This window comes from Heteronotia binoei, chromosome 12, assembly GCF_032191835.1.
Source record: "Heteronotia binoei isolate CCM8104 ecotype False Entrance Well chromosome 12, APGP_CSIRO_Hbin_v1, whole genome shotgun sequence".
Taxonomy (NCBI): Eukaryota; Metazoa; Chordata; class Lepidosauria; order Squamata; family Gekkonidae; genus Heteronotia; species Heteronotia binoei.
The window spans coordinates 50,827,418-50,849,401 of NC_083234.1; the positions used below are offsets into that span (position 1 = coordinate 50,827,418).

The window sequence follows — 21,984 nt, forward strand, 5'->3', positions numbered from 1 at the left end:
TTTTCTACGTTGTTTTATTCCTTTCAAAGAATCCCAAAAGGTCACTGAAACAGGACTTTTCTTTACTGAAATCATGCTGAACCTTCCTCAGCAGGGCTTGTTCCACTATGTGCATACTAAATTCTGTCTTTGGTAACTATTTCCACCTATTTATCTGGACTAGATATTTAGACTAATTGGCTTATCCTCTCCTGGATCTCCTTTGGATTCACTTTTTAAACATCAGTGTGCATTCACTATCTTCTCAGCCTCTGAAAGAGATGCTGATTTTAACAAGGAATTGCATATTTCTGTTAAGAGATCAAGGATGTCTCATTTCACTTCCTTCTCAGGTACATCCAATAATTTTTCAGTTTTTAATTTATCCATCCCTAGAACTTCATATCTCTTCATCTTTATTTCACTCAATTCTTCCAGCACCATTCCTGAAAACAGTTAACACCGGCTTGGGTAAATGGCCTACATTTCCCACAGGAAAAACCACTTGAATTGTTTCCACTTTAGATACTGTGGTGAGCTCTATTTGAGGCTGCCTTTGGAGATAGTTTGAAAACTTCAGCTGGTCCAGATTGAAGTAGAGAAATTGTTGACAGGTCCAGCTTTAGGGGCTATATATGTCCAGAGCCAAAAGACCTTCACTAGCTGCAAGATTCAGGGCAAAGCGCCTCTAAAGCCCTGAATAGTCTTGGCCCCAGTCATCTGTTTAGCAGTTTTGCTTCAATGTGTGTCTTGTGTATATGGCACGGTCATTGGTACCTGTTGTTTAATATTTGCTCGTTCTAACTTCTGCTGTTTTATTGCTATTTTACCATTTGTACTGGTTTATTGTTATTTGTTATAATTAATTTTTCCCCCACTGCTATCATTTTAAACACCACCACCACCCAAAAAAATATAACGCTGCTGGATTTAGCTTGAATTTTATCTCCTGCTGTTATTTGGTTTTAATTACTTTGTTTTATTGTGTTTAAGTTGCTGTTTTATTATTGCTGTAAACCATTGTGGACACTCAGAATTGACAGGTGTGTTCATTTATTTAAAAATGAACCAATGTGGAAACCCCACCCCATCCCAACCAGCTGTGCCACCCTGGGCAGCGTGCTTACCCCCCGTCAGGCCAAGATGGATGCTCCAGTAGATCTGAAGGCACAGGAGTTCCTTCTTCATCCCACGCTTGCAATGGCAGTCATAGAGCGGGCTCTCCTGCAGCACCTCCAGGGCTGCCTGACACTCCTTGTTGGCCAGCATGGTGTTGCGGTCACGGCCAGCCACGCACTGACGCAGGGTGCGGTACCGCGAGCTGCAGCTAGACTCGGCGGCACAGAGTTCATTGGCACGGACGCAGTCCACTGGGGTCCGCCAACCATGTGGCTCCTGGGCAGCCAGGGAAGAAGGACCAGCCCAGGCGTGGAACACCTTGTCTGGATGAGAGTTCAGGAGAAGGAGAGAAAGGTCAAAGGAGGGTGAGTGAGCAAAAGGATCCACAACACGCTGACTGCCACCCATCCCTGGCAAAGCGAATCGTCTTTAAGAGTTGCTCCATTCATCTACCTCCAGGCATGGTCCCACCCCAAAATTTTCTGCTGCCTGAAAATACCAGAGCACTTCCAGCAGCAACAAGAACAATGCAACCCTGCAAACCCCAAGAGTAATATAAGCATCTCCCCACTCTGTACCTTCTTCCACTCTGGAATCTAGGGCTGCCAACTTCAGCTTTGGAAATTTCTAGAGATTGGGGGCAGTAATTAGGGAGAGACCTCAGTGGAGATGTGATGCCATAGAACCTGCCAAGTTCTGCAGAGCTGTCCTTTCCTCCCCAGAAACTGATCTCTGCCATCTGGAGATCAGTTGTAATTCCAGGAGAACTTCAGTCCTTACTTGGAGACAAGCAGCCATACTTGTATCTCAGTCTTGAATCATCTGCTGATGCCTGTCAGACCTAGCCCATATTCTCATCCCCAGTTTGGACTGCCAGCTCCCTCCTGGAACAGGTGGGGGATGAAAGGAGTTCTTACCAGGAGAAAGAGAAAGGCCCAGGCCACATTGCTGGCGTCATACAAGAAATGACATCATCCTGTCATTTACTTCCGGGCATTTCTCTGGTGTTTGGACAAAAATTCTATTGTAAAACAGGATTCTACCACAGAGTTCTTGCCCAAATACCAGAGTGTCACCTGGAAGTCACTGGCATGATATCACTTCTTGTGTGACATCACAACATGGCCTAGGCCAGTGGTGGCGAACCTATGGCATGGGTGCTAGAGGCGGCACTCAGAGCCCTCTCTGGGAGCACATGCGCTCCCTTGCCCCCCGTGCACAAGGCTTGGCTCCCCACCGCAGTCCCCCTGCCGCCACCTTCCCTCCCTCCCAGGAGTTGCAATGCAGCTGCGCTCCATGCCCCCTCCTCCTCAGAGGCATGCCGAGCCTCCTCAGTGGCGTTGAAGCTGGACCCTTTGATGTGGCTGGTGCGCCTTCTAACTCTTTAAAACCCACATGGGAGAAGGCTTCACTCCCCCTTACTTCCGCCTTCAAAGAGTTAGAAGGCATGCTGGCCGCATCAAAGCCGGTAGGGTCCAGCTTTGGCACAGCGTGGCTCGGCGCACCTCTTAGGAGGAAGGGGTCATGGAGTGCGGCTGCATTGCAGCTCTGGGGAGGGAGGGAAGGTGGGGGGTGGCAGGCGGCCCGCAGGGGGAATAGCCAAGCCTCATGCGCGGTGGGGGGAGCAGGGAGAGTGCATGCCCATAGAGAGGGCTTTGAGTGGCTTGGTTTGGAGAGGGATTTAAAGAAACAAATGCCTTCTCCAAGCTGGCCAGTGGGGCAGTGGGGGCTTCGAGAGCCACACAATAGTTGCCAAAGAACCATCTGTAGCTCCCGAGTCACGGTTTGGCCACCCCTGCTCTAGGCAGTAGCTGGAGGTTGCTGGCTTTTACAACTGATCTCCAGGTGACGGAGGTCAGTTCACCAGGAGAAAATATCTGCTTTGGAAGGTGGACCCTGTGGCATTATACCCTTCTAAGCATGGGTGCAGAACAAGGTTGCCAACCCCCAGATAGTAGCTGAAAACCTCATGGGATTACAACAAATCTCCACGTGATAAGATATCAGTTTTCCTGGAGAAGATGGCTGCTTTGGAAGGTGGACTCTGGAGTCATATCTAATTGAAGCTCCTCCTCTCCCCAAACTCAGGCTCCTTCCCCCAAATCTCCAGTTATTTCCCAACCCAAACCTGGCAACCCTAACTGGGCCTCCTTCAATGAGACAACAGGGCACTCCAACCTTTTTGAGCTCATGGGCACCTTTAGAATACTGCCGTGGGGGGAGGGGTGGGGTTGCAACCACAATGCAGCCCCCAAGCACAACACACAGAGCAAAATTCCTTGCAGGTGTTCCTGCAGTTTTAGGGAGGGGGTTAGATGGGACCCACTAGGGCAGGGGTGGCCAAACTTGCTTAACATAAGAGCCACATAGAATAAATGTCAGATGTGTGAGAGCCACCAGACATGAACGTCAGATGTCTGAGAGAAGGAAGGAAGGAAGGAAGGAAGAAAGGAAGGAAGGAAGGAAGGAAGGAAGGAAGGAAGGAAGGAAGGAAGGAAGGAAGGAAGGAAGGAAGGAAGGAAGGAAGGAAGGAAGGAAGGAAGGAAGGAAGGAAGGAAGATGGTGGGAGGGAGCAGGGAGAGAGAGGTAGAAAGAAAGCAACTTGAACTTTAAATGCATTCTCCAAGCCACTGGCTGACTTGGCTTGAAGAAGTGGTTTAAAGAGACAAATGCCTTCTCTGGTGGGGGATTCAAGAGCCACACATTTGTCCAGCCGCTGCTTAAAGACTGCCAGTGAGGGGGTCGATTGCACTGTTGAACAACTCTTACTGTTAATTTTTTTCCTATGCCAGTCCTCTCCTCTGCTGCCAGCAGGAACAGCTCCCTGCCCTCCTCTAAGTGAAAGCCCTTCTAATACTTCAAATGAGCAATCATGTCTCCCCCTCAGCCTCCTCTTCTCCAGACTGAATATCCCCAAGTCCCTTAGCCTTTCCTCATTGGGCTTGCTCTCCATGGCTACTTGGAAGTAATCTACAGTGAGCACTATGAAACCTACTCTCTATACATGCACAGGATTGCAGTTTCAGTTTAAAGAAAGAAGATGATATTGGATTTATATCCTGCCCTTCACTCTGAATCTCAGGGTCTCAGAGCAGCTCACAATCTCCTTTATCTTCCTCCCCACAACAGATACCCTGTGAGGTAGGTGGAGCTGAGAGAAGCTGCCCTTTCAAGGACAGCTCTGTGATAGCTATGGCTGACCCAAGGCCATTCCAGCAGCTGAAAGTGCAGGAGTGGGGAATCAAACCCGGTTCTCCCAGATAAGAGTCCACACACTTAACCTCTACACCAAACTGGCCCTCCTTTCTCATATCAGACTTTCTAAATACAATTCAGACTATCCCTGAAGTTTCCAAGGGTAGCCATGCTGGTCCATAGTAGAACAACTAGAATCGAGCCCAGGAGCACCTTAGAGACCAACAAGATTTGGGGGAGGAGGCACAAGCTTTCCAGCATTAGAACTCCCTCAATTAGATAAAAGGAGCTTTCACTCTCAAAAATCTTGTTCTCTAAGGTGCTGCTGGACTCAGATTTATAAATCAGTGGACTCCTTTCATCAACTTAATTTATTAACATCATGTATTCCCTGCCTTCCTCCCCCAAAAGGACACTGAAGTGGTTTGACACACTCTCCCCTTCTCTTTTATCCTCACAAAAAACCTATGAGGTGGGTTAACTCAGAGTATATTACTGGTCCAAGGTTTCCCAGCAAACTGCCAGGGCAGAGTGGGCATATGAATCAGGACCTCCCAGATCTGATTTGGACACCCTAACCACCAGCTCCTGCTAAACACACTATATTTTAATGTATTCTTTTTTCCTAATGGCAAACTAGAATGATGTTTATAATGTATGTTACATGTTCAAAAGTAAATTAAGTGGACAGGAACACCTCTGGGAAAGGCATGTTCTCAGTTTAACCAAGACTTGCAAGCAACAGAGCAATGAACAGCCTCCATTTATTGCCTTATAACACTCTCACCATCATTCTCCCATTCTGACATGTTACTATTTTGTTGGTTTCCTAAGCAAATGCTATCCAGACCAAATGTTCTTTCAGTTTGTTAATTTCACTATGAGTTGTTTTTTCTAAACTAAAACCTCAGTATTCAGGTTAAATTGATGTGCTGGCATTTTGCCATAAATAAGTGGGTTCTGGGTTGCAGTTTGGGAACTCGGTCTCTAAAAGGTTTGCCATCACTGGCCGAGGCCTTCCTCTTTCTACTGGTAAGTCCCCCTGCTGGCCAATTGGTTGGAAGCTGGCGGTCAGGGCCTGGCATTGGGGGGATCCCTGCCTCCACCAGGGGTCTGGGAACCCTTTTCTCGAGCCCCCTTCTCCCACCTCAGGCTGCAACCCCATGACTTGTGTCAATCTGCTGCTGACGTCTTGCCCATTTTGCCCACTTCCACTGTGACAGCCCCATTTTTCAGCCCCATTTGTCCAAGGGGAAACCCTTCAGACATCCCTATATCAAAGCAATACCTCCATTTGTTTTTTATAAGGGGGTTTAGTTTTAAAATAAACTGCCTACAAGCAGAACCCCAGAGAAACATAAAGATGCCAATTCTGCCTTGGGAGATTCCTGGATATTTGGAGGGTGGAGCCTGGAGACCACAGAGTTTAGGGAAGGGAGGGCCCTCAGTGGGGTATAATGCCATAGAGTGCACCCTCCAAAGCTGCAATTTCCTTTAGAGCTCTGGTAATATATTTACTAAAAATTCCAATAATTTCCACCAGAGGCCATTTGCCTGCATTTAGGGTCTAGGCTGGTCAATCATAAATTAGAGAACAACATGGTCAAAGAGGCCCACCTCCAGCACTCCAGCCTGCTACTCCCTTGCCTCTTAGCACCTCCTAGATAATCCCACCACAACCCAGGAGGAAGGACTGTCCACTTGGGGAAACACTGCTCAAGGGGAACTGTAATTCTGGGAAAACTCCAGGCTCCACCAAGAGGTTGGCAACCCAAGAGAACCAGCAAGTGGAAGCTATATTCTATGCGACACATATATTCCAGTATTTAGATGCCATATGGAAATGCACATAACTGTGATTGTTTATCTCATATAAATTCTTCCTGAGGCATGCAAAGACACTAACATATATAAAATACATTTGTTGATTCCTCCACCTGCCCCGAATTTTTCTCACCCAAAGCTCAATGTTAAGTGCACATTACATGCTTTTCCTCTTGCTGACTGCCTTCTTTCAGCCTTCTTCCAGCCCACTCAGACTGAGGAAACCATCTGGAGTTTCTAGAGAACCCAAGCTGGTTGTCGGATTGGACTGTTATATGGAAGGGAACAGAGTGTACATATCCTAAAGGCATTGTGGGATCATTCCTGAAACCATGCCTTCAACCTGTGCTCGCAGGCAACCTGCTCTTCACTTCAAGGTGAATGGGGAGAGATGAGACCGCAATTATGTGTAATGATAAGGGGAGGTTTCTGAACATTCTCAGAGGTACTTTTTCCCAGTATTTCAGGACTCAGCCTTCCCCAGGCACTGCTGGGCTCAAGTCTGGTGATGCTTGGGCACAAATCAAGTTAGAAAAAGGAGGGGAAGAACAGGCAAAGGAGAATTTGCTTATGACAAGAAAGACAAACAGCATTGTGGTGGCTTTCATTTTACTGATTTTATTGGCTTGTTTATCTCTTCAGTTGTGAGCTGCCCTGTGCAGGTTCTAGAGAGGCAGCATACAAATTCTTTGAAATAAAAAAATAGCCCAGTTTTGTGAAGTGCAGACATATGGAAGGGGGTGGGGAGCTGAATTGGATTGTTGTTCAGAAGGAAACAGACTGCCAGCACCAACTGAAGCAGGTCTTCACAGAATCCTACTCGGGTCTCTTCAATGGCGTTTGCTCCCAGGGAAAAGTGTTTTAGTATGGCCTTGTGCATGTCTTGGAAAGGTGGATGGAGACAGTATTTAGAGACGTGCTAAGGCAGGGATTCCCAGCTTTTTTTTTGAGCCTGTGGGCATCTTTGGAATTTAGACACAGTCACAGCCATAAAATGAATGAATTAGTAGAACCAAAAGGCAGAGGAAAGTCATGGTGCAAGGTTCCCAATCCCCAGCTGGAGGCAGGTGATCCTCCTGGTCCAATCTTTTTGAAACTGGGGTGGTGGTCGTTGAGGAGAGGCACCAGATACTATGCTCAAAATGTGATGCCTCTACATCAAAGAACCCCCCCCCAGAGCCCCAGATACCCACAGATCATTCTCCATTACACTCTATTGGGACCCATCTCCATAGGGTATGATGGAATGCCCAGCAAACATTTCCCAGTCCCTCCCCCTGCTTTCTGATAACCCTGAAGCAGGGGGAGGGCCTGCACCAGAAGACCACCTGCCCAACTGGGGATTGACAGTCCTACACCATGATCTTCCTCTGCCTTTTGGTTCTACACAGGGCTTTTTTTGAGCAGGAATGCACAGGAACACAGTTCTGGCTGTCTTGGGATAAGGGGGTGTGGCCTAATATGCAAATGAGTTCCTGCTGGCCTTTTTCTACAAAAAAAGCCCTGGTTCTACTGATTCTTCCTGATCCAGGAAGCCACGCGATCATCTGCAAATTTGCTCATCACTATCTCAAGCCAGCTGAAAATCATGAATCTTCCGATCTTTTCTTAGAACCAGATGTACAAAATGCTGAAGCAAACCAGAAGATGCAGCCCCACCTCTCCCCCACTAAGTCAAGAGCAGAAGGAAAACTTCATCCCACTGAAGCTCAACCCCCCCCCTCCAATTTGGCACCCCCCACCCCACAGGAGACAACACAAGAGGCAGAGGGCAAGCCAGAACATGTCCTCACAAGATTGTGCACCCCAGTCCATTCCTCGATGGGTGAGGCTTGGCATGCATAAACTGCAGCCTGACAATTGTAGCAAGGAGCCACAACACAGCATGTTTGCCTTTGGCATGCTCACCATCTGTTTAGCAGTACCACAGTTCTGGTTGGAATTATCAATCCTCCTGACTTTCCACAATTGTTCCAAGCTTGTCTGCAAATCTCTGGGAAGAAAGCAGGATTCCCAGGAAATTGATAACTGGAGTTGGGAAGGACGTGGACAAGTCTCCTTCAACCCCGACTTCCATGTTAGCGGCTACACCAGCAGATGGCCCAGGCCATCACGGAACACCACCTGTTTCCCTGTGTAGCTGGTTGGCAGGTTATGCGCTTTTTTGCCATCAGTTCCAAACACCAAACTGCCAACATGCCTTTGGAGGGAAGGTCACAGCTGAATGCTAAGCAGATCCGCTAACTGCAACAGCTTGCATGCTGAGGGGCATAGAGCGAGGGGGGCCTACTCGGCGCTGCCAGGTCTCACTTTTTTTATCAAAAGTCTTGTGACTGTCTGAGCCCAGTGGAGACAAGATGAGCTGTCAGAACAGGGCAAGTGTGGTTTGCCTTCTTAAAAGAGGCATTTTCCAAATGCCATTTTTTAAGCTTTGAAACTAACCTGCCATTCTCAAATCCCTTTTTCAATACTGGGACTTGAAAGCAATGCTTCTGATTTCCTAGGAAGATCTAACTTTTGTGAACTATGTGGAAGCGTCTACAGGGAACGCATCTCCCGCCTCTGGCTTCAGTCATCAAAGGAACTGCCAAGCAGGCTCCAGTACTGGGTTAGTTGGCAACAAAATGATAGATGAGATTTAGAGTAAGTGCAAAGTGACTGGGACAAAGCAAGAATCCCAGTCCTTTAGGATTTGCTGCAGGGACAATTGGGAGTAGAGACAGGAGCATTCAAAAGCCAGTCCTGTGCGCTGATCATTTTGCACTTCTGATGTAAAATTTTATCCTCTCACAACATAAGAGCAGGCGTGCAGGATCAGGTCAGTAGTCCATCTAATCTACCATCTTCTTCCATACAGTTACTGACAGTTGCTTCTATACAGTTGATTCATTTATTTCTTCAGAAAATTTGTATGCTGCCTCTCCAGAGAACCTACTTGATGTTGCTCACAAAATAAAACCCTAATGTTGCATAGTTATACAGTAACAAGCTATCAATAACCCTGTCCAGGACATAAAAACTGAATATGGCCCACAAAGTCCTATAAGCAGATCACGGAAGCCAAAGCCTGACTCTCTTGCTACCACCAGCAGTAGAAAAAGCCCAGCAGGAACTCTTTTGCATATTAGGTCACACCCCCTGTCATCAAGCCAGTTGCAATTGCGTTCCCGTGAGTTCTTGCTAAAAAAAAAAAAAAACCTGGTAGCTTATAACCACTGACAGACCTCTCCACCAACAGGGAGAAGCGAGGCCTCATTAAGTTCACAGTAGGTAGTATCAGTATCAGGAATGAGTTTACCATGTGAGAAAGTGCAGAACCTGAAAAGGTATCAAATACTATAAGCTTCCCCTTCAAGGAAAGTATCTGGGTAATCTCTTGCCTAGTGGCCTCTTGCCTTAAGGACTGGGACTTTGAGACCACAGTAGTCCTGGAAGATCATACTGGCCAGACAGAGAACCCCCTGCTAAGCACAAAGCAAGGGTGAAACTCCTTCACAAGCCATTTTAGTGTCACATGGAGATCAATTGTGTTGACACACACTCCAGAGTTCAGGCATGACTATGAACTCAGAACCCTTGCAGAGTTCATCCAAGTTCACACAGTTCCTTCCACCCTGTTTTCATTATACTCTCATGGCATTCTGAGAGAGAAAGTTAAACATGTCATTTGAGGATCAATACCCACCCCCATGTCCTCATCTGCTTTACAAGATTAAAGCTGCACAGACTTGGAAAGGAAGGCAAATTGCGATCAGTGAATGTTGAGGTTTCTGATGTGGCTTCCTGGGGTCTGCTGGGAGTCAGAAAAGACTGCTAGCAGATGCTAAGCATCCAGCACTGGCCAAGCCCAAAGGAAAATCTCTCCATCTGTTCCCACCTGAGACTATGGCTAAACCCAGGTCCAAAACTTACCACTAAAGTAAAGGAGTTTGGAAGGGTGTAAAAAAGACTGCCAAGAAAACATTGTGATGTGACATCAGCCCTTGGGTCGGTAACAACCTGGTGCTTGCACAGGGGACTACCTTTATCTTTTCAACTCTGTTTAGGATGACACAGTTGGGTCCTTGCAACACTAGGGAATGTGGCATGTCCTATATGCCATCACCATATAGCAGTTACTCTTGAGATGTCAAGATTTCTAGCTGCAGGAATCTTTCCCCCTCACCCACCTCATCAGCTCCCCTCTTAAATGGTACAGCACAGAACACAGGCTTGTCATCTCCCTGACCACAGCTAATCCTCAGTTAGTGGGATTCTCTCCTGCCTGATCCCTTTTTACACGAAATCCATTTCTTGTTCTTTGATGACACCAAAGAAATACTTTGTCTTAAGGACATTTGTTGATCCCAGGATAGGCTGCCAGGGAGCCCAGACAAGAAGAGAGCACAAGCAGCTGAGCAGGAATAGAGAAATCTTTTCAAGCATTATGCACCACAGCTAGAGCTGCTTCCCTAGCAGTTGAGCAGAAGATGCCCCCTTCTGCAGCTCAGACCCACATTGCCCAAAGGGAGCTGAAGAGAACATTAAGTCCTGCCAACATCAAGTCCAACTCGAGCCACTTCCAGGGAAAAGAGTTCCCAGGCCTGAAGATCAAGGAGCAAGACCCCAGTCTTCTTCCTCCTGTTCGCTAAAAGTAAGTCTCTAGAGACAAGTCTGGTTTTCAAATGCATGGGCTGGCTGAATGCAAAGGACAAAGAAAGATCATGAAAAGAAATCACTACTGCCTTCTGGTCAACCCATGTATGAATCACCAAGAATTTTGCCTCAGACCACCATATAGACTTAGTATATTTATTACCAACCATATCTATGATTATGAGTTCTCTTGTCATTTCTGCCTGAAGTAGAATTTTATGTCTCTCAATGGCTTACATGCTGTAATGCCAAGACGGAATAGAGAGCCAAGCATTATTTATCGCATCTCTTGTTCTTGGCCAAGAATTACCCACTCTGTGTCAAACTGCCAGCAGTAGTTGAGGTAAGACTAGAATCTGAGTTGTCCTGCAGGCTAAGCCTAACTATGTCTTCCTCACATTATGTCTTCCTCACATCCTCCATGGGTCCATGCAATCAGACACATATTGTCCATTCCATGCTGGGAATTTAATCCCTAGGCACTTCCAGGAATCAGGGACATGGTACTTGGGAAGAGAGTGCTAGAGGTTCCCCCCACCACACTGGTTTCCCAACCTGAAATGACCCTGGGGGAGCTATTTGATGCTTCAAGAGGTTCAAAGAAAATCTGTTCTGTGGTCATGATCAAGACTTCATAGGGCTGCTTTTTCCAAAAGAATCACAATGGGGAGATCCCATCACACACCTGCCAGCCTCTCATCTAAGTAGGAACTACAATGAAGCTGGAAAACAGAATGGAAACCAAACAACACATGTTCCTCTACAGAGTATCTTCTGCAGCCTTTGACTACAAAATTGGCAGGCATTACCTTTGCCCTATCTGGAGGAGAAGGGCAAGCATGACCAAGGGCCACAGGAGTTTCTCCCAATAACAGGCAATGTGAAGAATATTGTGGGCAGTTCCGAAGGCCTCACTTCAAAAAGGATGTGGACAGAGCGGGTGCAGAGGAGAGCAATGAGAATGATCAGGGGCCTGGACACCAGGCCCTATGAGGAAAGGCTGAGGGAATGTTCAGTCTGGAGAAGAGAAGGTTGAGGGAGGGCATGTTTGCTCCCTTTAAGTAGTTGAAGGGCTGTCACTTAGAGGAGGGCAGGGAGCTGTTTGTGTTTGCAGAAATCATGTGTTTAAATTAAGGGAAGAAAGGTACAGGTGGAATATTAGGAGGGAAATTTTACAGAAAGAGTTGTTCAACAGTTGAATCATCTACCTAGGAAAGTGGTGAGCTCCCCCTCACTGGAACCTGTTAAGCAAAGCGGCTGGACAAACAGCCGCTGGACAAAGCGGCTGCCAGGGATGCTCTAGGCTGATCCCTGCATTGAGCAGGGGGTTGAACTAAACAGCCTATACGGCCCCTTCCAACCCTGTGATTCTATAAGAAACTGAAAGAAAACCAATGCAGTGGCTGCTGCTGGCGGAGATCAAAGCTCCAGGCTGGAAGGATCTCTTATCTCTTCAAGGACTTTGTCCCGGGAGCATCTTCTGAATACAGCAGATGAGAACCATTATAGTCCCACAGCTGAGAATGTGTGGCCTCAGAAGGCTTATTAGAATTACTCTCTCTTTTTTTTCTGTAGGAAGCACTGCTTAGAGGCAACCTTGGACTACATTGGCAGGTCAGTGACTGAGTCTCAATAAGAGCGCCTTTGTTGTAGGAGGGACCGAAAGTCTTCCACAGGGAATACAATGGATCAGCAGCCATGCAGCTTCCCTTTGCCGGAATGACAGGCTATTCCTGAAGGCTTCTCTCCCCCTCAGTCTTTTCTTACTGTGTAATCTGAGCATGTATAAATGAGCCACACTTTTCCACGTGCGCCATGTGTCCCATCAGGGGGTTCTTTGAGTTAGGGCCTTTTCAATCTGCATGTGAAGCAGCATCCCCCTGAGCTGAAAAACCCAAACCTCCACCACCACCCCCTCCACTTAGCTGACTGGTGCCGGATGGGATGGGGGAGGCAGTGCCAGGGAATTCTGCTAGCAAGCAGTTTAGATGGCCTAGGGTAGGAAAGAATCAGAGGGCAGGTCCCTGATGGACGTGGGACATTTGCTCCAGGATGCTTTCTGGATCACCACCTCTTTTGCTCTAATATAAACGAGGGGATAGAGATGTCAAGCTGGTGGGAGTCCGCGGCACAGATGCACCATCTCCAGGTCACCTCCTGCCAAGTATGCAAGTCAGACAGTGACACCTACAGGCAGAGGGGGGCTCTGCCCAAGAGCAACTCCTGTGTCTGCCCAGAGCATGAAGCAAATAGGATGGTCCTGAGCATGGTTCAGAATGCCCATTGGTTATCACGTCCCACTGCAAGCTCTTTCTTTGAGCCACAACAAAACAACCTGTAATCCCTTCCTCCTCATGCTAACATCCATCCCTGCAAGGCTGTGCCCTTGCCACTGTGGGCTCTGTCTACTCAGGTGCTGAATGGAACTGCACAACAGCCTCCATGCCTGCTTGACAAGCTTACAAAGGTGAGGCCAGGCTGAGAGAGGCATGGCATTACAATCCAGGACCAGTGCCTGACTTTTCTGGCACAATGTGTCTAGGCAAAAACCAAGGGGCAGCCCAACTAAGGCTAGAGCCTAGGACTAACCTGAGACAATGGAGGCTAAGCATGGAAGAGTTAATAAGCCAGACAAGTAGAAAGGCAGCCTTCTGTGAACTGTGTATCTGACAAAGGGAGCTCTGACTCCCAAAAGTTCATACCCCGAAAATTGTGTTGGTCTTGAATGTGCTACAGGGCTCAATTCTAACTGTTCTGTGAACTGCAGCTGAGCAGGAGAGCATCTGCTTTATGTACAGAAGGTCTCGGGTTTGATCCCAGTATCTCCAGTTAAAAGAACCAGGGGTTAAGTGATGGGACCCCAGAGAGCTGATTCCAGTCAGAATAGAGAACACTGGCCTGGACAAGCTGAGGGTGTAACTCAGGAGAAGGCAGCTCCATGAGAGACAGGGCTGCAACTGCAGGGACTGAGGGGAAGGATGTCACTGGTGGGGCTGTTTGTATTCTGAACCGTAACACGAGTCAAAGTGACACCTTCACTGGTACCCAGATGAGCCAGTGCTGCCAGCCCAACACAGCGGTCACTCCAAATCCCAATGACTTGTGCCTCGGGCCCTTTGTGGATAGCTGTATAAAAAGCAGCTTTCATTTTCCATCCTGAAGGACCACTTGTCAGTGCCAGTGGCATCGGGGCGATGCGGCATTGCCCCTGAAGGGAATCATTTGTTCCCTGAGCTGTACAAAAGGGAGGAGATATGCTTCAGCAATGGAGCAAGGGTCTAGACCACAGGATGAAAGGTTTATTTGTAGAGAAAGCCCCCTGTGGTGCAGTAGTTAGAGTGTTGGACTGAGACTGGGGAAGACCCAGGTTCAAATCTGCACCTACCAGAGAAGCTGTGCTGGGTGACTTTGGACCAGTCACTCTCTCCCAGCCTGATGTGCCTCTTGGTTTACAAATCAGGTGGAGGAGTTTGGACTGATGAAAAAGGAAGGAGAGGGTCCCCTTTGACTACCCAAAGGGCTATGCTGGGGGTCAAGGGACTTACATGGACCAAAGCTACATGGGACAGGGATTGGAGTAATGAGAGGAATTGGATGGGATTCAGCAAACCAAACACAGCCTCCCTAGGAGATGTTCCTAACCTCCTGGTAGTGTCAACAGAGAACAAGATACGCTGGGCAGGAGCCAACATGCATCTCCCTCTAAGCCCCACACATGCCACATTTGAGGGAGACACATCAAAACACAGAGAAGATACCTGTAGAACAGGGATGCTGCTATCATCTCTGAGGTTCATCTTGCCCAGCTTTCCAGCCACTTAGCACTTTGTACCCCTAGTCCCTGCCCTTCTCAGTAGTCTTGAAGAGAAAGTCAAACCAGCCTCCGCCATCAATGCAGTATCCCTGTGAGTTTGTTTGGCTATCCTACCAGGATCAATTTGCACTCAGGCAGACCTGGAAGGCAGCAGAAAGGTGGCGATTGGGGGGGGGGGGGTGTTCTGGAAAAAGAGGTGCCAGAACTCTCAAGAGGGAAATGAAAAAGAAACACCTGGGTGCCCCACATGAACTTTTAAACATTTTTTGAGAATTTTGTCTCCACAAAGAAGTTCTGGAACTCCGTTCTACCATATTCCCCCAGGGGAAAAGGCCCTGGTGACAACCACCAGTGGGGATAGGGTAGAAGGTGATGACTGCTGTTTGCAGAGAAGCACCCAAGTGTATCCAGCATCAAAGCCAAAGAAGAGGTAAAGTCTTAATGAGCACTCCTTTTTAGACTCAAGAAGAAAACAGACTTGTTAATCACAGACTCACAGTGGGAAAACCAGAAAAGGTTACCCATCCTTTTCTGCCCAAAAGCTGCATTCATCCATCAGTCTTCCACAGATCCATGCAGGTCAAATGCCCAGCTCACTCCACAGCCAAGGGCAATATGAGACAACCAAGTCTGGCAGTACTGAAGGGCAGCCAACACCATTTTAAACAGCATCTGGCTGAAAAGTAGTCGCTTGGTTACATCTGAGCCCAAAGTATCCACCCTGTCTCAGTTCCTCTGTTTCCCAAAAAAGTGTTTCCATTTCAGGTTGCATTTTGACAGCTCTTCTTGATGGTTCGCTATTTTTGTCCAAATCCTGAATGGAAAGCCCTGCTAGGGGAATCCCCCAAAAGTCATTTTTAAGTCTCCAAGGAGTTTTGCAACTCTTGAGCTAGTCCATAAAGTCCACATTTTTGCAGGCCTTTCAAAAAAAAAAAAACACCCTGCTGCATCAAAATGCACATTTCAGCACAAAAAAATGAAACTCAGAAAAACTTGGCATAATTCCTCTTCAGATCCAGTTTGACTCTTTTTCCTATGCAAATTCATCCCAGCTGCATGCTGAATCCTCCCATCGTTCAACTCCATCATCAGTTTGCTGTGGAGCTCTTTTGGCTCTCACTTCATACACAAATATGGGCACTTGGGACTAGTTTTCATCACAAGGCAGAGATGAGAATCTTCAGAAGAATCCAGGAACCCCAAAGCTCTGTGGTGTCAGGCAGCCCTCCAAATAAACAAGTGCAACGTGCTGAACAGCAGCAATGACAAGTCTGGCCACAATCTGCAAGGGCGATACCCAGCAAAGCAACTGGCCAATGTATACCCTGGAAGTACTCTTGCTGGGGCTCCCTCCTGTTCAGTGGAGACACAAAGCTGCTTGGTACGAGGTTCATCCAGAGAGGCCTTCTGCAAGTCCTGGATCAGGCCCCAAAAGTAATTCCAGACGGGGGATTCTTGGTCAAGATTTTCCCCTTCCTGATATGATGTGTGACCCCATTTCCGGAGCCCTTCTCTGATTCCTTTTAAGAGACAAAGTGGATGAGAATGCCCCCATTTAGCTCTTCACAGTTCAAGGTGGGATGTTACTGTTGGAATTCAACTTGCTCTGTGCAAATGACCCCGTTATGGAGCTCTCAGAGGTTTGGACACAGTGCTCAGAAGCATTCCTATGCCCTCTCAAAGCATCCAGCAATTCCTGGACTATTCCCATGCTCACTACCTAAGCAGGGATTCTAGCCTTGCATTTGTTTGGGTACCAACTTTGCATTTGTAATAGATTTCCCTCCCCTGAACACCTTCCTCACTGCCAGCCCACAGTTTGCTGCAACCGCGGGAAAGACACACACACATGCCACTCCTACAGACGGTAGCTCATCCCTGATAAGAAGCCGGACAGTGGCCGGAAAGGCTGCCAAGAAGATATCCCTTCCCACTCCAAACCCCAGGCTTCCATGGGAATCACATGGAAGGAACAGCAGTCTTAACCCCACCCCACCTTTCACGAATGCCGGGAGGGGGTGGGGGAAGGTATCCATTGTGTGGCACCCTTGCAAAGCTGAGGAAGTAAAGCCAGAGCGTTGGAGCTCATCCTCACTCCCCCACCCCCAAGGGGAGGCATGTGCAGAAGAAGACAGCCCCAAGGAGCAAGGGGTAAAAGCACCTTTCTTCCTTACGAAGATGAAAGAACGCGGAGCTCTTCAGTTTGGAAAAAGATGGCTAAGGAGGGGGCACAAGAGAGGTTTTCTGCCTGGTGTCAAACCTTGTTTTTCTTCCTCTCTCAAAATACTGACTCTCAGGAGCACCAAATTCAGGACAGACTAAGGAAGTGCTCCTTCACACAACACAGAATTAACTTGCAGATCTCCCTGCTAGGGGATACAGCAATGGCTTTAAAGAGGGATAACAGTCTCAAGTCATGTAGGAAGATACATGAATTCGTCAATGGCTACTAGCTAAGATGGCTAAATGGAACCTCCTGGTTTGGAGGCATTATACCTTTGGCCAGTTACAGATGTGCAATAGCAGGAGGTGTCTGCCTCTGCACTCCTCCTAGGGGCCTTGTGGAGCATCAGATCAGCAGGTGTTGTGGGAAACAGTACGGTGGACTAGGAGGTGGACTATTGGTCTGACCCAGCAGGGCTCTAAGCCAGTGTGGCAGTAGCCATCCCTACCCTGGCCTGCCGTCCTTGGTTCCCTCACCTGCTCAGGTTATTGCTGGTCATTTGAGGGGAGAGGGCATGCTCACTGGAGAGGCATTTGTTTTGCATGCAGAAGGTCCCAGCCCAAGTTCAATCTCTGGCATCTCCAGTTCAAGGGATCAGGAAGAGGGCAGATATGAAAAAAAAAACCTCTACTTGAAAACTGAAGATCCATTGCCAGTCAGAGAAGACAATGCTGACCTTCACAGGCTAACAGTCTGATTCAGTCGAAAACAGCTTCATGTGCTCCTGCAGTAGCTGCCAGGGCCCTGGTTTTGGGGAGTGAATTTCCTAACCAGACATTGCGCATTGATCAGCGTTTACATGACTTGGGACGCAGCCACTACGCACCTCTACAAAACAGGAGGGGAAAGAGCAGCGGGTCCAAACCAAGAGCCCTCCATGGGGAGAAGGGGGTTCTTTTCCATTGCACTAGGCAATAGCAGGAGCCGCAAGTCAGTAACAGCCAGCAAGAGTTCGCAGAAGCTGCCTCTGCTGAGAATAAGGTGAGAATTGCCCAGCGGTGCCCAGCAAAGGAAAAGAGAACGTCTCTCAGTTCCTCGGACCAATTTCTCCACCAATGGCAAATCCTGGGATCCTGCTTGACTTTCCAGAAGGGGCGCTGGCACTTCCCCTAGCCAGGGTGGGTTGTGGGGAGGGGGGGAGGAGCGAACTCTGGAGCCCCTCTTTTTGATGTGGAGTTCTAGCCTCCAAGTCTGGTGGATGCCTGTTTCTCCAGTCAGGAAGCCTGGCCCCAGCCCGCTTAGTCAACCTTAAGCATCCCCAGGTTTGACCCCCCAGCCAGCAGCCTTACAGCTGCCCTCCTCAGCCCGAAGGTGGGGAGGGGGGGGGAGGCTCTCTCTAGCTGGATGGCCCCGCTAGAACTTTGATCCTCGCTGCGCATCTCCTTTTGGGAATCCGTGTCCTCATCCTACCTCCACCACCCCACCTTGTGGATTTGTACGGCCACCCCCTCCGGCCCCGAAAGATGCTTTCCTGCCGGAGACCGCAGCTGGCACACGGACTGCCAGGAGACTGCTTGGGAGAGGGCAAGGGATCCGGTGGTCCCCGGCTCAAGGGGCAGGGCAGGTCCTCCGGGCAAAGCCAGCCAAGCCCCCCCTCCTCCTCCGCCCCCGGCCCACAGCTCCGGCCGGACCGCAACAAAAGATGGACTCCCCCCTCCTCGCCTTCTCCCAACTCAACTTTCCAAAGCGAGGAGGCGGCGGCTGCGTGCCCACTGTGGGCATCGGGGGGCGGGGGCGAGCTCCTGTAGTGCGGGCGCGAGGTGGGGCGAAGAAGAGAGGAAAGCGGGCGACCCTCTGACGGGCACCGGGCCCCTCCTTCCCCCGCTCCCGCTCCCCCCTGGCGCCGGCTTCGCGGGCCAGACACTCCGTGCCAGAAGCCGCTTCTCCTTGAAACGTTCCTGCGGTCGCCCCGCGGCACGCGCGCGCGCTCCCCACCTACACGCGAGAAGAACCGCCCGGGCGTCTCGCCGACGAGCCGCAACAGCCCCCTAATCCCCACCCGGGCGCGGGCAGGCGGCCACTCGGCGCCTCCAACACGGCCCCTCTTCTTCCCACCCCCCAGCCTTGGACTTCCAACCGGCTGCCCCCCCCCCTTCCTCCACGCCGCCTCCCCGTCCAGGAACCCGAGCTCCGTCCAGGAACCTGCCCGCCTGCCCGCCCTCCCGGGGGCACTCACCGAGGGAGAGGAAGAGACAGAAGACGCCGGCTACAGTCATGGTAGGCAAATCCCTCGGACCGGCGGCGCAAGAGCAGCTCCGATGAGATCCGCCGCCGCCGGGGCGCCCCTTCCCCTCCGCCACCGTCGTCGTCGCCCGAAGAAGCCCCCGCTCGGCCGGCCGGCCAGCCCGCCCCGCCGCCGCCGTCCTCCTCCTGCTCAGCTCCTGCGAGGCGGAGGCGCGGTCCTCGGCTCCCCCGGCAGCATCGTGCCTGCCTTCCTGGCTCCTCCCGGTAGCGGCGGCGGCGGCAGCCGCAGATCGACGCCGAGGAAGGCGCTCAGAGCGGCGGCTCCATCCAGCCCGGCGCACGGCTCTGCCCGACTCTGTGCCCGACGCCGCCGACGCCGAGCAGCACCAAGAGGGAGGCGAAGGCAGCCGCAGCCGCCGCGGAGCTGACCGGCGGGGGGAGCAGGAGGAGGAGACTGGCGGGCGGGCGGACGGACGGACCCGCGGCGGCGGCGGCAGCAGCCTCCCTCCCTCCCTCCCTCCCCGCCGGCCTGAAGGCGCGCCAAGCGGAGCGGCCCCGAGCGGAGTGGCTGGGGCCAGGGGACCTGCACCAGGAGGGCGAGCGCGAGCGGCGGGCCCCTTTTGCGCCCAGGGGGCGGCCCTTGGCGGAGCCCCGAGGGAGGGGCGAGGGCGGGGAGGCGGAGGCTGGGCTGCTGCCTTGACTCCTCGGCCCGGGCCCGCAGCTCCCGCCAGGGGGTGGGGGGGGAGAGGCAGTGTCGAGGCGGCGGCCCCTCCTTCCCAAGCGACGGCAGGTGCAGGGGCGCGGCAAAGAAGGGCGCACCCCTCCCCTCCCCTCCCCTCCCCTCGACCGCGGCCTCTGCATCCACTCCCCCTCGCACGCGAAAGGCTGGTCGTGCCAAAGAGAGGGGGAGGGAGAGCGGGATGGCCGCGGCTGCCTGCCCTGGGACGCCCCAGTGCTCGGAAGGGGCGGCTCCGGCCCCCTTGCAACAAAGGCGGCTTGCGTGTCTGGGTGGGCCTGGCCCTGGCCCTGTGGGGCGGGGAGGGCCGAGGGGGGCCTTTTCGTTCCGAGGACTGCTTCTGGGTGGGCCTCCTCCTACCTCGGAGGACTTCGGACAACCTCTGGGCACTTTGTAGGGCACTGCCCGCTGGTTCCCGGGATGTAGAAGTTGAGGAGAGCCTTCCTCTCCCGGAGGGGAGCGGTTTGAAAGAGCAGGAGTCGCTGAGGCTGAGTGGGAAAATAAGGAACCCGGGAGGGACTGCAAGCAGGGATCGGTCCGAGCAACACAAACCCCCCGTGCAAAAAGAAAGGGGAGGTGCAGGGCAGGGATCCTGAATGGCCCATAGATAAGCAGCGTGGATGTGGGTGCCTCTCTGCGTGCCTTTCCCCAGCCACTGAACAGCCTCAAAGTACCGGGATTAGTGATCAGGTTTCTAGCGGGAATGCCTCCCTTCACCTCTGAGCTTGGAAGCCATGGTGGCGAGTGGGGTTCTGGGCAGGAGCAAAGCAGGTTTCTTCCCAGGCCTGTAGCTGCGGTGGGCGGGACTTTGGGGGCCCTGACCTTTCCTCCCCCATCCCCCTGCCACCACCAGGGGGGGAGCTGAGAGGCTGGAGGCCGCCCCCTCCCTCCCTCCCCCCATTATTTAAATTGCATGGGCGGGGTACCCAGGAGCAGCTGCTGGGGCCTTGAGTGGTGGTGATGGCAGGGGGTGGGGGGGGAGGTCAGGCACCCTGAGTCACAGAAGCAGCCAGGGAGGGAGGGGAGCCACGAAGTGCCCCCTGACTTTTTCTACATGCGCCCCCCCACACACACACACTTTTAAAATCCTGGCTACAGGCCTGTTTCTTTCTAACACTCTCCCCTTCTGAGTGAAGACAACTAGATGACCCCCACCCTACCCCAGCTGAGCTTCTGTACTTTACATTAACACCCAGTGCTGCTTGGGACCACCCACGTTTGCTTGGAGAGCCATCTTTGACTGACCAATGGGGGAGGGGCCGAATGGGAAGTCTTGGCTTTCTCTAGGTGCCATTCTGGGCAGCTGCGGTCTCACACATGACTGAGGGGTTCCAATCTGGGAAGAAGGTGAGGATTGCCCTGCTTCTGGGTTAACAATGGGAAGGTTGCTGCAAATGCTGCTTCCAGTGCTTTATTCCAGTCCTCCTGGAATCACAGGGAGCAGTGCTCCTTCTGGTCCAATGGCGCCTGGCCTGCTTCTTTCTTTTCCCTGCCTACCTGAAGACCCAATGCACCTCTTCATTGCCTTCATCACTCCTTGCTAAACTGGCATCTATGTGTGGCCTGCAGGATTCTCACACTTGCTTGTGTTCTTATTATTATGAACTCAGCTTCTTCCACACTTATCATGCTTGACAGAAAGAAACAGCCAAATACCCCCAGGCTTGCTCCACAATGGACAAATTTCCTTTCAGCTCTTTTTAGATGAGGCTCCTGACTTTGGCCCTTGGATGGATCTTCCAGCCTTTCCTCTCCCTACTTCTGCCCAGGCAGCACGTCTTTGAAATGTCCCTGCTGTCCTTGACCTTGCAGGAGACTCTGCTGCCTAACTTCCCCTCTGAGAATTCTGCCTGAGTCTCCTTGTTGGCTAGGTGAAGTCTCCAGAATGATGGGACCAGAGCAGGAGAATTGAGGGGCTGGCGAGGTTACAAAACCTGGTCTGACATGACCTAGCGGATGTGAGTGTGTGTGTGTGTGTGTGTGTGTGCAGGCCTTGAATTCAGCAGGAACTCACAGGAGCACAGCTCCTGAACCTTTCTAAGGGTTCGCTGTCTTCCTCCCCACCTATCTACCTTGTCCATTGAATAGTAGGTGCAGCTGCATAACAATCCCTGGATGAGCTCCACCACTCATTTTTCTACAAAATGACCCCTCTGTGTGTATGTGAGTGAGAAAGAGAGAGAGAGAGAGAGACTGACTGCAAATTGTTGTCAAAGAAATACGGAGTGCAATGTATTTCTGAAGGAGAGGGCGGTGGCAGAATGAGGTGGAGGA

General features: G+C 50.9%; 1 protein-coding gene across 2 annotated transcripts in view; it reads right to left on the reverse strand.

The window, feature by feature from the left end:
* The window catches only part of GFRA2 (GDNF family receptor alpha 2), a 111,332-nt gene extending 91,923 nt beyond the window's left edge, over nt 1-19,409 (reverse strand). For both annotated transcript variants that reach the window (XM_060251064.1, XM_060251063.1), the window contains exons 1-2: nt 18,967-19,409; nt 1,107-1,421 (exon numbers count right to left, since the gene is read on the reverse strand). In XM_060251064.1, the coding sequence (XP_060107047.1) occupies nt 1,107-1,421; nt 18,967-19,006 (355 nt within the window). In that variant the 5' untranslated portion in view covers nt 19,007-19,409. The remainder of the gene's footprint in view (nt 1-1,106; nt 1,422-18,966) is intronic.
* Nucleotides 19,410-21,984: the final 2,575 nt, after the last annotated feature.